The sequence below is a fragment of the Ostrea edulis genome, chromosome 7 (assembly GCF_947568905.1).
Source record: "Ostrea edulis chromosome 7, xbOstEdul1.1, whole genome shotgun sequence".
In the NCBI taxonomy this organism is placed as follows: Eukaryota; Metazoa; Mollusca; class Bivalvia; order Ostreida; family Ostreidae; genus Ostrea; species Ostrea edulis.
Window position 1 is genome coordinate 62,835,033 of NC_079170.1, and position 15,075 is coordinate 62,850,107.

The 15,075-nt window shown below is 34.9% G+C and overlaps 1 protein-coding gene and 1 long non-coding RNA gene across 2 annotated transcripts in view; one reads left to right on the forward strand and one right to left on the reverse strand.

The window, feature by feature from the left end:
• Positions 1-3,411: 3,411 nt before the first annotated feature.
• On the reverse strand, positions 3,412-8,081 carry LOC130048416 (uncharacterized). The gene is made up of 2 exons (XR_008797200.1): positions 8,021-8,081; positions 3,412-3,699 (listed from the first exon to the last, which is right to left on the reverse strand). It is a non-coding gene; the product is annotated as an uncharacterized LOC130048416 (long non-coding RNA).
• A 156-nt stretch (positions 8,082-8,237) lies between these two features.
• Positions 8,238-15,075, forward strand: part of LOC130048361 (inter-alpha-trypsin inhibitor heavy chain H3-like) — a 51,193-nt gene continuing 44,355 nt past the window's right edge. Inside the window, exon 1 of the mRNA XM_056145002.1 lies at positions 8,238-8,696. Within this exon, the coding sequence (XP_056000977.1) occupies positions 8,595-8,696 (102 nt within the window). The 5' untranslated portion in view covers positions 8,238-8,594. The remainder of the gene's footprint in view (positions 8,697-15,075) is intronic.

A 15,075-nucleotide genomic window follows, 5' to 3' on the forward strand; every position in this document is an offset into this window, starting at 1 on the left:
GATGTGACACTTCATTTCAACAGTTTTAAATCCGAGTTATCCACGTATGCTTCATGGCAAGTTTGGTTGAAATTGGTGTAGTGGTTCGGTCGAAAAAGTTCAAAATGTGTAAAGTTTAGAGACGGACGTACAGACAGACGATGAACAACATGTGATCTTCCGCTGAGCTAATAAAAGTTGATGTTGAAAATGTTTCACTTTAGAGATCAATCCAAACATCTTTATTTCCAGGAAGGAATTTTCACCTGGCAATTACAAAGGTTAGTCTACGGCACCAAATGCAACAGGAAGAAAGAAAATGCAATGGACTAGACTGGGATTTGAACCCGGGCCCTTTGAATTCTCTAATGAGATGCTCTAACATCTAAATCATATGGCCACGAGTGATTTAACCCGTCTGTCGACAACATTTCCTCCTTCTTCAAATGTCTTCACACCCTAAAAACATCAACCCAAGATCTTCATCTCTTGGCAAACATTTTCACCTGTCCGATCCAGGCACCGGTCTACGGCACCCAATGTAACACGAAGGGAGAAAATGCAACGGACCATGCAGACCGGGATTCGAATTCCCCCGAATTTCTCTAGCCAGGTGCTCTACCAACTACGATATCTTGCCTTCGATGATCGAACATATGTAGGTTAGCAATAAATCTATTAAAGTGTTTACACTGTCAATTATATTGCATGTTTATTGTTTTCGTCTTACTAATAAATTCAATTCTTTATTGTCCTTGAGTTATACAACTCATAGGAATACACCTGGTACATGTATATACACAATATATCTGATTTATAAGGTAACAACGGGTGAGTGGACAGAAGAAATAAGTATTATAAGCACATGTTATTAGAAAATCCCAATAATTACAATCTTCGTATTTTTACAGGTCGTACTATGAAGTTTTACAAGTTCTTGAGTTCTTTAGTATTGTTTACACTAGGACGTTTAACTAATTCAAAGACACGATTAATCTAAAGACACCATTAATCTAAAGACAATTAATTTAAAGACACAACTAATTTAAAGACACTGGGTTTTGTGTAATAGAAACCCTTAAAATACATGCATTTCTTTTTCAAATCAATATAAAATGGACATTTCTTTATAAAATGAAACTTATCTTCCATATCAATATGGTCACATATATATGTAATTTAAATGCACAAACCCTCGCATTCCTTAAAAATCAATACGCTTTCTAAGAAATACGCGTCGTATTTGTCCAATGGATTGATAATTTAGTTGCTTTTCTCTTACTCATCATATTAATTAGTACTGTGTGATCGTGGGCTGCCTAAATGTCACATGAATCTTAGAAATAAACAACAGATACTTCTTTGTAGAAAACTAATACAGCAAACGCACTATCAAAATTTGTTGAATACTGAGTGTAGCGAATGAAAGTAAATTTTTAACTTTATTCATTGGTAACGTTTTCATAAAGTAGCGTAAACATGGCCTATATCTATAATGACTAAATATTCCAAATGAACCACGAGTATCGACAATGAACACGAGCAATTATGAAAACTAAAGTAAATAAAAACAAAATGTTTTTGTGAAACACAAATGTCCCCGATAATGGCCAATTCCGAAGACGGCCAAGGTCACAAAGACAAATATCTTGTCACAAGAAATGCTCATGTACAATATGAAAGCTCTAATATTTACCATTTAGAAGTTATGACCAATGTAAAAAAAAAAAAAAAAAAAAAAAACCAGATGTGTTTGTGAAACACAAATGTCCCCGATAATGGCCAATTCCGAAGATGGCCAAGGTCACAAGGGCAAATATCTTGGTACCAGTAGAAAGATCTTGTCAAAAGAAATGCTCATGTACAATATGAAAGCTCAAATATTTACCATTTAGAAGTTATGACCAATGTAAAAAAAAAAATTAAAGTAGGTCAAATGTCAAGGTCAAAAGGTTCAATACCAACAGAAAGATCTTGTAACAAGGAATACTCATGTGAAATATCAAAGCTCTATCTCTTACTGTTCAAATGTTATTAGCAAAGTTAAAGTTTTCAAAAAGTAGGTCACACTCCAAGGTCAAGGTCACAGGGTCAAAAATGTTGGTACCCACGGAAAGGTCTTGTCACAAGGAATACTCATGTGAAATATCAAAGCTCTATCACTTACTGTTCAAAAGTTATTAGTAAGGTTAAAGTTTCAGACAGAATGACAGAATTACAAAATGACAGACAGGACAAAAACAATACGCTCCCCGATCTTCGATCTCGGGGGCATAACAAAAGTAGGTCAAATGTCAAGGTCAAAAGGTTGAATACTAACGGAAAGGTCTTGTCACAAGGAATACTCATGTGAAATATCAAAGCTCTATCACTTACTGTTCAAAAGTTATTAGTAAGGTTAAAGTTTCAGACAGAATGACAGAATTACAAAATGACAGACAGGACAAAAACAATACGCTCCCCGATCTTCGATCTCGGGGGCATAACAAAAGTAGGTCAAATGTCAAGGTCAAAAGGTTGAATACCAACGGAAAGGTCTTGTCACAAGGAATACTCATGTGAAATATCAAAGCTCTACCACTTAGTGTTCAAAAGTTATTAGCAAGGTTAAAGTTTTCAAAAAGTAGGACAAACCCCAAAATCAAGGTCACAGGGTCAAAAATGTTGGTACCCACGGAAAGGTCTTGTCACAAGGAATACTCATGTGAAATATCAAAGCTCTACCACTTACTGTTCAAAAGTTATTAGCAAGGTTAAAGTTTCAGACAGAATGACGGAATGACAATGACAGACAGGACAAAAACAATATGCCCCCCGAGATCTCGGGGGCATAAAAATGACAGTGAAGCACATTGCATTAAAACCATGTAATCGAGATTAATGCTACGATCAAGTATACTCAAACACTAGATCGGAACGACGAGTAACTACGTGATCAATTAGTTTTGTTTGATTTAAGAGCCATTCTCTGTAACCACTTAAACATTTATATAAGGGGTCCGGCACGCACTGTCACATATTTTTTTCAAATTTGGCACATCGACTTAATCTGGCATAAGTAATGTAAAACCATCATAATTTGGTTGCTATGCAACTTTGCTGCCATGGTAACACGTGCATGCCATTCAGGTCACAAAAGAGTCAATTTCCACATGAAAAATGACATTTTTTATTCAACAATACTGGATTAAGCTGTTTGAGTTCTTATTTAATCATTATCAAATGATACTATATAGCATTTTTGTTATTTAGTTTGATATTTAGTTAAAGGTTTGAATAATTCTGTTATATTTTCATTCTGTCTGAAAAAGAGGTATCATATGGAGACGTCACCATTGTCAGTGAGGGTTGCAAAATTTAGGCCTATGCTCGGCGCTTAAATTACGGCCTTTGAGCAGTGGGTTCCGATGATGAATATTTCATGATTGTACCCTATTATAAATGGTACACCTTTATTTTAGAATCATATATTACAAAATAGACAAGATAAGCACACACAATCTTTTTCATTTTCTAATTTTGCGCATATATAGTCATCATAGCTAATCGTCTTCTCAATGGCATAAAGGCAACTAAAATATAATATGATCTGCTCTCCTGATAGAAATTCTTTCCGGTTAAATGAACCACACCCTATCATATCCTTTGCGGCAACATAAGCATCGAACATACACTGATGCTTCTGACTTGGCCCCCACCAAAATGACAATATGACACTTCCTACAAAATCAATAAACAATATTAATTTTAAGAGAAATACCAAGATGAATATATGCAAGCATATCAAAATCTTATGCTCCATCTAAAATGTATTATTTGTTCTCCCCATGTCATCTGCAGCTACTACTACATGTAGCTGCAATATGTATTCCTTAAATTATATGTTTGAATGAAATCTTATTCAAACCCTTTTCTTACGGTAGGTAATAACTTACTTAAATACATGTATTCTTATCTAGGTTTAGTTTTATCTAAACTCTAAGGTGATTGTATGACCTCAATTAATCAACACATGGGTTAATTATAATATTCAAAACAGTGAGAATTGTTTTGCGGTGTTTTATCACTTGAGGACTTATGCGACGTTTCTCAATAATATATATCAATTTTCATGAATGTGCACTCTGTCTCGTTTCTACAAAAAAATAAAAATAAAAATCTTGGGGTACGTTTTATTACCATGTCTGTTTTAGAGATAGCATACTGGTATTCAGTATTTTGATAGTTTCTAATTGTTGCAATCAAAGGTTATGTATTACAGCAGGTTGTATATATAAGGACAGGCCTGTAAAATTTGAATTTATTTCCCGAAATCATACAATAGCTCTTTATATCAAGAAGATGGAAAAAAAATCCAGAGAAAATGTCAGAAATGTTGCTTGTATGTCCTTAATAAATACTTTTGTTTTGTTAGTGGCATGTGTAAAATGAAAACAAAATCAAGATGAACAAAATATAAAAAATAGAGTAAATTCCCATGCATAACATGTATAGTCTAAGGTGTATCAGTATTGGCATTTCTACAATATTTCAATTCTGTTTAATTAATTGAATTTATATTCATAGAATTGATAATGTTTTTAAAGTATCATCAAAAGTAAAGAATAATTAATACATGGATGTGTAATAAAACTGAATAGTGTCCCTACCTCAATTCACTTCTCAGTTGAGTATCTGTACATGTATAAATTGTATGAAATAGGTAGATTCCCAAAAGTTTTAGTTTAGATTTATGAAGAAAGTAGATTAGTTGTTTTAAAAACTTGTGTCACTTTATTTGACGTGGATGCGAATAAAAGTTATTAAGACATAAAAACCATTGAATTTAAACACAATTTTACAGATTTGTTCAATTATAAAAATCACTTAGGATTGTCCATTATTCATTTTTTTTTCTTAAATGAAAAATATGGGATCTGTTTTATAAATTAATATGAAAATTAGAATTTTAAGACTATTCATAATCTTTTATATTCAACTTTTGTGCCAAAACTACCAAATTCTAGAAAATAGTCAAACTTGATAAAATTGTACCTGTTTCCATAGCAACCATGATCACTATCTAATTTTTAAATATATTTTCTTGAATATGTTATATAGATGTTTCATTCGGGTGAGTTTCGTGAAAATCGGTGACTATGCATGCCGAATTTTTTTAAGTGGTTACAGAGAATGGCTAATTAATAGGGAAATTAACACATTTGTATTTAATCTTCCGTGACATCATACTTGTACAGTTAGTGAACTATTCTAGATCGATCACAGCTGAGAGCGACTGGTGTACGTGAATTAATATAATCATCTTTCGCGGTAAAATCTACACTGCGATCAAATTGAATTTTGTTGAGTTGATTTTGATAAATATATAATGATATTTTCATTCTAGTGCAGTTATATAATCATTTAAATTTCAATACTTATAGTACGTTAATATCAGGGTGAGATCACGGTGCCAAATCACCAATCACGATAATTATTATACTAAACTTATAAGTACAACCCATTGCGTTCAAAATCGATTATCCCGTGGCTGTTGGATATCGTTAACTTACAATCACGTAGAGTTGTAAAAAAGGGTTTACATTCACTTCTCAAACACCCCCTATAGCTAGAATGTAGAGATTGATTATGATGTACATTCAAGGTTAGAGCGTCACACAACAAAAATAAAGCATCGTAACCTGATATTTCTTTATGTTTCATTGTCTAGGATTGGATAATCTAATCTACTACAACACGGTCTCGATGTATATTTACGTAAAGCGTTAAGTAAGGGAAGCATTCAACATTTGTACAGTACTAAATTACAAGCAGATTTGTTCAAAGCAAACGAGGTGTGATTTTGTATAAGCTCATCAAGATACATTAAACATACTGGGCCCGGTTTTCGAAAGCTGGTTAACTTTAACACAGTGTTAACTCGGTGTTAACTTCTGTGTTGATTTTAACTGTTTTTCAAAATGCGAGTTTGCGTTAACACTGTGTTAACGTTGTGTTAACTTTAATCCACCTCCAGTACCTGTGTGAAGTCTTAACACAGTGGTTAAAAATGGCCGCCGACTTCATTTTCTGTCCGCCTCGGACCAAAAATCACGAAAATTTCAAAGGCTCAGACATTCTGAGGTGTGTATTGAAGATGAACTATGACGGGTGTGTTGTTTATGTTGTCATAAATAGATATATTCGTCAAATCTCATGAAATTTACCTAAGGGGAACAGCTAATGGAAAAACTACTACAGTTGGATGATAGTGTTACACTTTTCTGTCAGTGGCAATATCTTGCACGCATCTATTTCGGCATAAACTTTCAAGGGGGAGGGGGGGGGGGTGTCAATAAAACTCGTATTATGTTCACTTATATGAAATCCTGCAACAGGACCCATGCTTAAGATGTAATTTTACCTATTTTTTTTTTTTTTTTGGCTTCCATCTGTCAAAGTGCATGCAGGCCCTTAGGTCATGATAATCTCCATTGAAACACCAACTTTAAAACTAACACCAACTATCGTCTGCACTGGCCTTGACCTTTTAAAAATCCCTTGTATCATTTAAAACTGATTCAAATGAAGATTTGCATGCATGAAACGTACATACATGTATTTTCTTTTTTGAAGGCTATCTAATAAGAACAGTATTCAATTCAGACTAATACAGAATAGTTGTTAACACAAACTTAGGAAGAAGATCTTGAGTTTTTCAGATTAATCTCCCTTAGTAGAAATGGAGTGGTGGATCAAGTGTTATGTTTAAAATAAAAAGAATATTAAAATAAAATAAATGCATAAAAAGAACATAGATATAAAATGCTATAGACATGTATGTGAACATACTATCATAAGGTAAATTAATTTATCATTTTCTTCATGAAGATTTTTAAAGAAAGTTAGATATTCTTAGAAATTTAGGACTTTTTATAGGCTAGCATCGTCGTTAAACCCTTCCCATAAATTTTGTCCAATTATGAATCAAACAATATAGAAAACCATGTTTTATTTCATAGTTCAAAACATGTAGCACCCCACCCCTTATTCTAACAACATACGTTTACTGTTATTTTTACATGCAAAGTCTGACACCCCCCTTCCCCTCTTTTTCATATCATAGCACCAGTGATTGGTAGTTGAAATGTAAGCTTAAATTGAACCCGTATATTTTACTGATAAAGGATGAAACCGACCCCCCTCCCCCATCACGCAACTTAGGATTTTAGGTTCAGCCCATACAGAACACTGAACTCATTTTAGGGGGGGGGGGTATAAATTATTTTGTTTTGGCTTGTCAAGTATTTCAGACAATTGTGAAGTCAACTTGTCCGCCTCCCTATAAACCCCCACTTTGATAAACTATTCAATGAGCCTGCTTTCTACAACATACATGTAAGCACCGTTGTTCTCAACTAGGTTTCTAAAGGCCTAGTATATATCATTATATAATGCTCTAATACCTCTACGATTATTCAAATTGAATAGACTAATGAATGCATTTATACAAGTATAAGTGCATGGCTCACAGTCACTGTCATTTATTTCGAAACTAACCAATACATGAACATTTCATCAGCTATCTCCCACTAACAAGACTTTTATTTACTCCTGCATTATTATTGTTTACATAGGAAGTACATGTACATTATGGGTAATCAAATGATTAGCAGGTGGTTAACTCGGTGTTAGCTAATCACTTGGTTAGGAGTTAACACTGCGTTAAACTTAACCACTGTGTTAAAGTTAACCAGCTTTCGAAAAACCGGGCCCTGATTGATAAATAACTGTGAGGTAATCTACATATCGTTTTGATTGAATGCTGTTAATTGAACCAAAAACTACCTTGATAATTAACATCCAGTTGAAAAAACGTCAGTCGCTGGAAGTTGAATTTTCAATTTTGACGTTTTAATTTCTTGCCTAATCTAATCTTACTTCACGGATATCAAAAGCCACGTAAGAAAATAAATGGATCTATTTTAGCATCTGACAGTGACGTGATAAGCCTAGTTTACAGACAAATCTTCCTGTGCTTTGTTTTGAAGACAAATATCACCTTCGATCACTAATCTTCACACATAGCAAGATATCAGTTTCCTAATCAGAAACCTATTAAGTAGCCATGTCAAGATTGCTTCCAGTTTTCGAGAAGGGGCGCACCTTTCCGTTTTTTCCATGGACCTTGCCATTAAACGTAGTGGTTATCAGTAAAAAACAAAAGAGCTTGGATCCGCTCCAGAATCATAGGGAACACGGCACAAAGATGCATTTGTCAGTCATCAGTCGACCATTTTGGGTGGAAGTGTTAGCGAGAGGACGAGAGCGACGACAGTTGTCATCAGCTAGTGTAGTTTGCAGCTTCTGTTCAGATCTCTAGAGATTCAATCGCGAGCGGAACCGCCGAATCACTTGGCATACGATGAATTCTAGATACATTGCTCTGATAGCCGCTCGAATTGCGGAAAAGAAGACTTAAATAACAAAGAATAAATTGCCCCAGACTCTTTATATTTTTTGCACACTCTTATAATGTGAAGGCCTTTTCTGACACCAGCTGCTGGCTTTAACACGTTGTCGAAGTGCTTATTCTCACCCCTTATACATTCCATTTTACATGTGGGAGTTTAATCATGGCTGACCTTGAGTATGGGTTCCGATGTCTTTGTGTGGTTCTCTGTGTCGGATTATCCTCGTGTTTTACCAATTCTTTGGATGTCGATTTCAGACCGAAGGTAGGTCAATTTTTCAGAATTGAAATTGCTTACAGTCAAAACACGTGGATCAACGTCGGATTTGAACATCACTGTATTTCCATCAACAATTCAAACAACGAATTGTAACGAAAGTAACTTCAAAGATTCATCATTATATGTCTTTTAGTTGCAGTACTGATCTTGTACAATTACACACCTTGTTTTCCCTCTTTTATTTAATTTAAAATTATGGACATATTGCATCCATTTTTCTATATATCTTTTGAAACCTAACATAGTCAACTAATAAAAAGACTTGCAATAGAAATCACTCTTTTAGAGTGACGTGTTGGTGCCTTTTCGTCGTTCGTAATTTCGGGGCTAAAAGACGACAGAACAAGATTTACCTTTATTTGTTTCAAAATAACGAAAAGACGGTAGGACGAAAATACGACAAAATCTAGGCGAAAAGACGACATATTTAATCCGCAATTTGTAATATTTGTGACTTTGACATTTACTTGGTTGTCTTTTTATCCCGCATTCCTTCGTCTGTTCGTCCCGTTCATTCGTGTTTTCACACCGCTAACATTTTTTTCCGCATTCCCCCCCCCCTAACAAATCATATAAGGGGTCTCTCCCTCTACTGATTTAATCTCAGTTTGGACGTCAGGCAAACCCTATACATGTACTTTGTGTACACACAAATAAGGCAGGCGGTTTGGGGACCATATTGAGCTAAACCCTAATGGGGGTATAGGTCTGAAGCTGGTAAATTCTGTCAAAAAGTAACAAATCTGAAACTTGAAAAGGAGATCAAATCAATATCGAACTTTCTTCCAAATAAATGAAAAGAACGCAAGTCATATTATAGCGTACAATGTCACATTTGCACTTCCAACAAATTGTATCCGACTGCTCAGTACTTAACCTGCTACTTACACCACTGTGATTTGGTTGGACTATTTAGCGTTCTGATGCCTTGAATAGAGTGCTTACTTGTGTTGTTCCTTCAGCACCGGGACTAATCAGAGGGCATCAATAACAAAAGCGATTTAGGCTTAACAGTTGACCTTTTAAAGGTCTATTGAGCGATCAGATGCCCAGAAAAAGTAGCTATATTGACCTATGTCCGACGGCTCCATGTATAGGCGCTTTACTCAGACCTGTTTTAACCAGCCTCACAGAGAGTCTTCATACGTCTATTGGGCGCACGAAAATAGTGACTTATTTGCCCTTTTTGTGTTGGAGTCATGCATGAGCTTTTCCGTGCCAAATTGTCCCATTTTATTGTGGACTTTGATTATAATGATTAATCTTATTTTACAATTTGAAATATATTGGCTTAGAACGATTTCGGGGCGAAAACACATTAGCGGGGCGAACAGAAGAAAAGATGGCAAAACGCGGAACAGAAAGACGAAAATAAAAACGACAGTTACGTCGCTAATTGTGGGTTGTCTATATCGTCTTCTTGCCCGAAATATATCGTCTTTTCTCTCTGTCAGTCTGTTTTCTTTTTGTTATTTCGGACTAAAAAAAAGTTCATTGTCCTTCTGTCGTCTTTTTACTCCGAAATAACGAAAAGACATGGGCACAAATGAGCACCCATACTCTGTGGTCGTTTTTTTTTCCATTGATAAATAATTTCAGAATCCACTGTAACGATCATTTATATTTCTGTCTTTCCACACCTCAATGTAGTTGAGATTAGATGACTCTGTAGTGAACTCATACAATGTCAAAAAGAATTCTTCGGATATACTGAGACATCCTTAGCTTGAGATAGTCTCTTTGTTATTCTCATCGATACACATCTCTTCATTAAATGTCGGCTGATACTGTCATAATTAATGCCGGTTTCTGCGCTGCTCTAACCTCGGCGTGTTATGTTGTTGTTCATTATTCAAAAGCAAATACAGCTTAAAGACATAGTATACAATGTAATAAATCTAAAATCATATAACGGTCAAGAAAGAATAGAAATTGTGCTTATACATTGGTATTTCTAATTTCAAGTGATATTATTGTAAATAATATGTTTTATGCATTATAGGAATAAACATTTTTTTTGAAGAATTTATCGCTGTGTAAACTCTGGACATTTTACTCACAAACTGAATAAAAGTGCGAAGTGCACTAGTACATATGTGACGTTGGATTATCTCTTGACGTCATAAATTACTGTGTGACGTTATCAGTATATTGTTATTATCGTTAGACATTTGACTTGTTTTAAGCGAATCATAAGGAAAATTTTTGTATCTTAACTTACATATAAACTTTTTATACCGCATAGGAATTCTTTTAGTTAAGTAGGATTGCAAAGTAAAATAGTCAATCAAATGTTTATAAATGTTGAATATAATGGGCAGTATTGATAGATGTTCATAGAGTCACCGTTGTCACTAGCTTTCATACGTGCCAGACGATCACAGGTGTAAGTCACGTGGATACTTGGAAAACCCAGTCCTGGTTCTACCCACCTAGTCTAACCTGATCTTTCTACACTTACAACAAAATCAGTCACACGTAACAGAACGTAAACGAAAGAGGAGCGGTTTTTCTTGGAAACATTTGAAAATTCAGGTCATGAAATGACCGCATACATGCATAAAGAACGAAAAAAGAAAGGTGTTTGTGATGAGTGACTTGGGAGGGGGGGGGGGGGGTGACGTTTCCAGTTTTTAATGTAACTTCTTGTGTATCTTCAGTGCACATCATGTGATATACTTAATGATAATTGATCGTTCGATTCTAAAGGCTAAAACTATTTCTTGGCGACAGCGACTACTTTGATTTATATGTCTTGAACATATTGTGAACAACAAATATACTCGTTGTATACAAGTACATAAAATGTCTTAAATGTATAAAAAGAATTCTATGGAAACAAACATGTCTTAGATGTAATGTATAGACACACCTATATGTCTTAAATATTTTGTTTGTATGTTGTGTAACGTCCCGTTAACTGGACAATTTCCCACTCACGTAGATACGTCATCAGATTCTTATTTCCTCAATGGATATACATACATGTAAATACAATTATTGATATAAAGACAAACAAAGATGACATTGTGGAGAAGAGTAGACAACAACCCTACACCAATGTACACTTTGAAATAAACAAATAGTATCACATCATGTGAGAATTCGTAGTTTTGGTGCATATTGTAAAAACAAATATCCTAAATTAATAAGTTCTTTAGTATTTTGGACACTAAGTAATTTAAAGAGCTTATAAACACTGGGCTTTGTATAAAAAAATTCTGAACATATTTTTCTGAAGTCATTTTAAATCTAGGTGAAGTGTTCCATTTTTTTCTATACATGATGCTTATGGCTTCTTCATCGTGCCAACGCCTTATTCATGACAAGGAACCTCCCATCCGGAAAAAACACCTGTGACGGAATTGTTTCTACCTAGGTTTGACGTGAATGAGAATCCAGGCCTCCAGGTAGCGACGCTAGCGCTCTAACACGTTACATAGATAACCAAAGCATTGTATTAATAATGCTTGTAGTTGAGTGTAACATCCCGAGAAACCACTGTGAGCTGAGGCGCAGCGCTGTGTGTTTTATAAAGCTGAATGGCATACGTTTGCTAGCTGTATCAGTGATTGAGGTTTTACACATTTTTTGGCAATATTTCAGTCATTCTACGGATAACTATATGTACTAAACGCAAATGATTCAACAAGATATATCATGTATAACATATATGTGTACCTGATTCAACTGTTCAAGTGAGAAGAAAATTCAACAGTTCAAAACGTTACCTTTCTGTGATAGTAACACGGTACCTACACCAATGTAACTGCCATGTTTGTTTCTTTCAATCAATCGATTTCATTGAAAACACGCTGCAGACCGCATTCATTTCAAACGCTCAAACGACATTTTTTTTCTAAAATCTACGGCGAACCGTATGCGCATCAATTTGACGCATGTGATAATTTTTATAATATCACCCGTTGTCAAGTAATGTTACCCATTGCTAGATACTATCACCCAGGAGTGAGTGGCTTTTAATCCCACCGGGAAACATTTCGTTTTCAACCGTTTTTCGGCCAATCGGATTTAAGTGTTTTACATGAAAGTATAATATATACCGGTATTAGATGCACAAAAAATGTCTTACATAAATGATGTACATACACAATATAACATGCATTATACAGGTACACCGGATACACGTATGTCCTAAATTTGTTGTATTTTAATAAATATACACACAATATGATTTCAATATTTCATGGTACAGACTTCATCAACATCTATAACTCTTTTCCACAGCGTTACAAACTACATGTATCTACAAGTATCATGAAAAGAAATAATTCTTATGGGGAGAGCAACTACTAGATTTTTTCCTTACAGTTAAATATATCCCTCTTTAATGAAGCGGAAATGTCCAAACGAGATTAACATCGTGTTCAACACGGGAGAAATTTCTCATTACAGATGCCCTTGGCGTTCCTAGATACAATTGGCACTCGGTAGTGTAATTGTTTTTCCATGTGAGTGGCGAAGTTGTTTTGACTGGGTAATCCATTACTGAGGTGCTGGACGTTGCTTTCTTTCTGTGTTCATTCATAAGTAAGGATGTTCAGCTTAACACTTTTGTGTGCGAGGCGCATTTGATTCATTTCCCGTACAATTCACTATTTGATGAAATTCAATTAGATTTCCTTATTCAATTTGTTAAAAGTGTTCACTACATACCGCCATTCAACATAATAAGCTTCGGTTGATATGCGGATCTAAATGCTATTAATTCTAGTTAACTAAACAAAAATGCAAAGTATTGATTTATCTTAATTTGAATGAATAACAACGAAACTGACATTTTGTTCGAATAAATACGAATTTCTCCTCAAACCATTGCATAGCTCTTTTATATCCAAAAGTGCATTGTAAATACGATGGGTAACAAAATGTAAGACAGAATCACTATATCAATTCATTTGCAAAATGCATTTATCTAACTCATGCTTGTTCAAAATCTGCTTCCTTGTGCGGAATCCCCCTTTTACTAACAATCTGTTTGTGACCACAAGGATGAATAAATATTTTATTTAATCTTATTAACAAGAATAATAAGCATACACCTTCAAGATCATCAGTATAAAGTGCTTTTTGATGGTTAGCGCTGTTGTAGAAGCTTTTATACATTTTAACTGAAGATAAATCCCATAAAATATACAAAATTAAGTGTCTGGAAACATCAGAGGTGGGAGGAGTAAGCATCCCCTGTTGACCGGTCACACTCACTGTGAGTTCTCTATCTTGATCAGGTAAACGGAGTAATCCGTAGTCAAAATCAGTATGTTTGATTTGGTTTTATACTGTTTCTCGAATTTTTTTTCACTCATTTGAAGACGTCATCATTGCCGGCGAAGGGCTGCAAAATTTAGGCTTATGCTCAGCTCTTATGGCCTTTGAGTAGGGAGGGTTCTTTATCGTGACATACCTGCTGTGACAAGGGGCCTCAGTTTTTTCGGTCTCATCCGAAGGACCACCCCCATTTAATCGCCTCTTACGACAAGCAAGGGGTACTGAGGACCTATTCACGGGACAAAATCAGTATGTAAGAAGTATATTAAGAACGACCTACGAATTGGTATGAAACTCGCTAGACAGCATTCGACTTAACGACAGATTATGATTGCAAGATGAGATCATCGTAACGACCGTAGAATTGGCGAAATGCTGACTTCAAACGAGACTTTTGAAACCTGTCAGTAGCTTGCTTCGATTTGAAAATTTATCATACGCAGAACATGCTCTCGCGTATCGAATCAGTTGAGACATAAACACCAAATACAGGTGATAATTGAATATTGCTACATAAATATGGGAAGTTGACGATGGAAAAGCTAAAGTCATTCCGTTTGTCATTACCCAATACAATATTCAAGTATGAAGTGGATAAGGAAGACTACGGTGTCTATTTTTCGAGTTCACTGGGATATATCGAATAAACATATGAATGTATATGTACAGCTGTAACTTGAAAATACATGCAATTAATATCCATCATTTGTACTCTAATTAACATAATATAATGGCGAATTGCGATTAAAGAAAAAAGTATTATTTGAATTAAATAAGCGACAACGCGCTGTATTTGCTCTGTATGTGTATATCTGTGCCCTATGCATACAGATATTGGATGGCTATTACATTTAACTACCAATTTGTATGTCTATGACCGTCCAGGGCAATGTAACTTTGCAACAGAACAATCTTAGGTACTTAAACTTGACACACAGACAGTGTATATCACCTGCGGCTGTGTTATATGTTTCAAGGTCATTTGAACAAAGTCACAGAGGTATAAAATCGAGTCCCAGCTATAACTTTACAACTAAGTAGCACCACACTAGTAAATTTATGCCCATGCTACTAA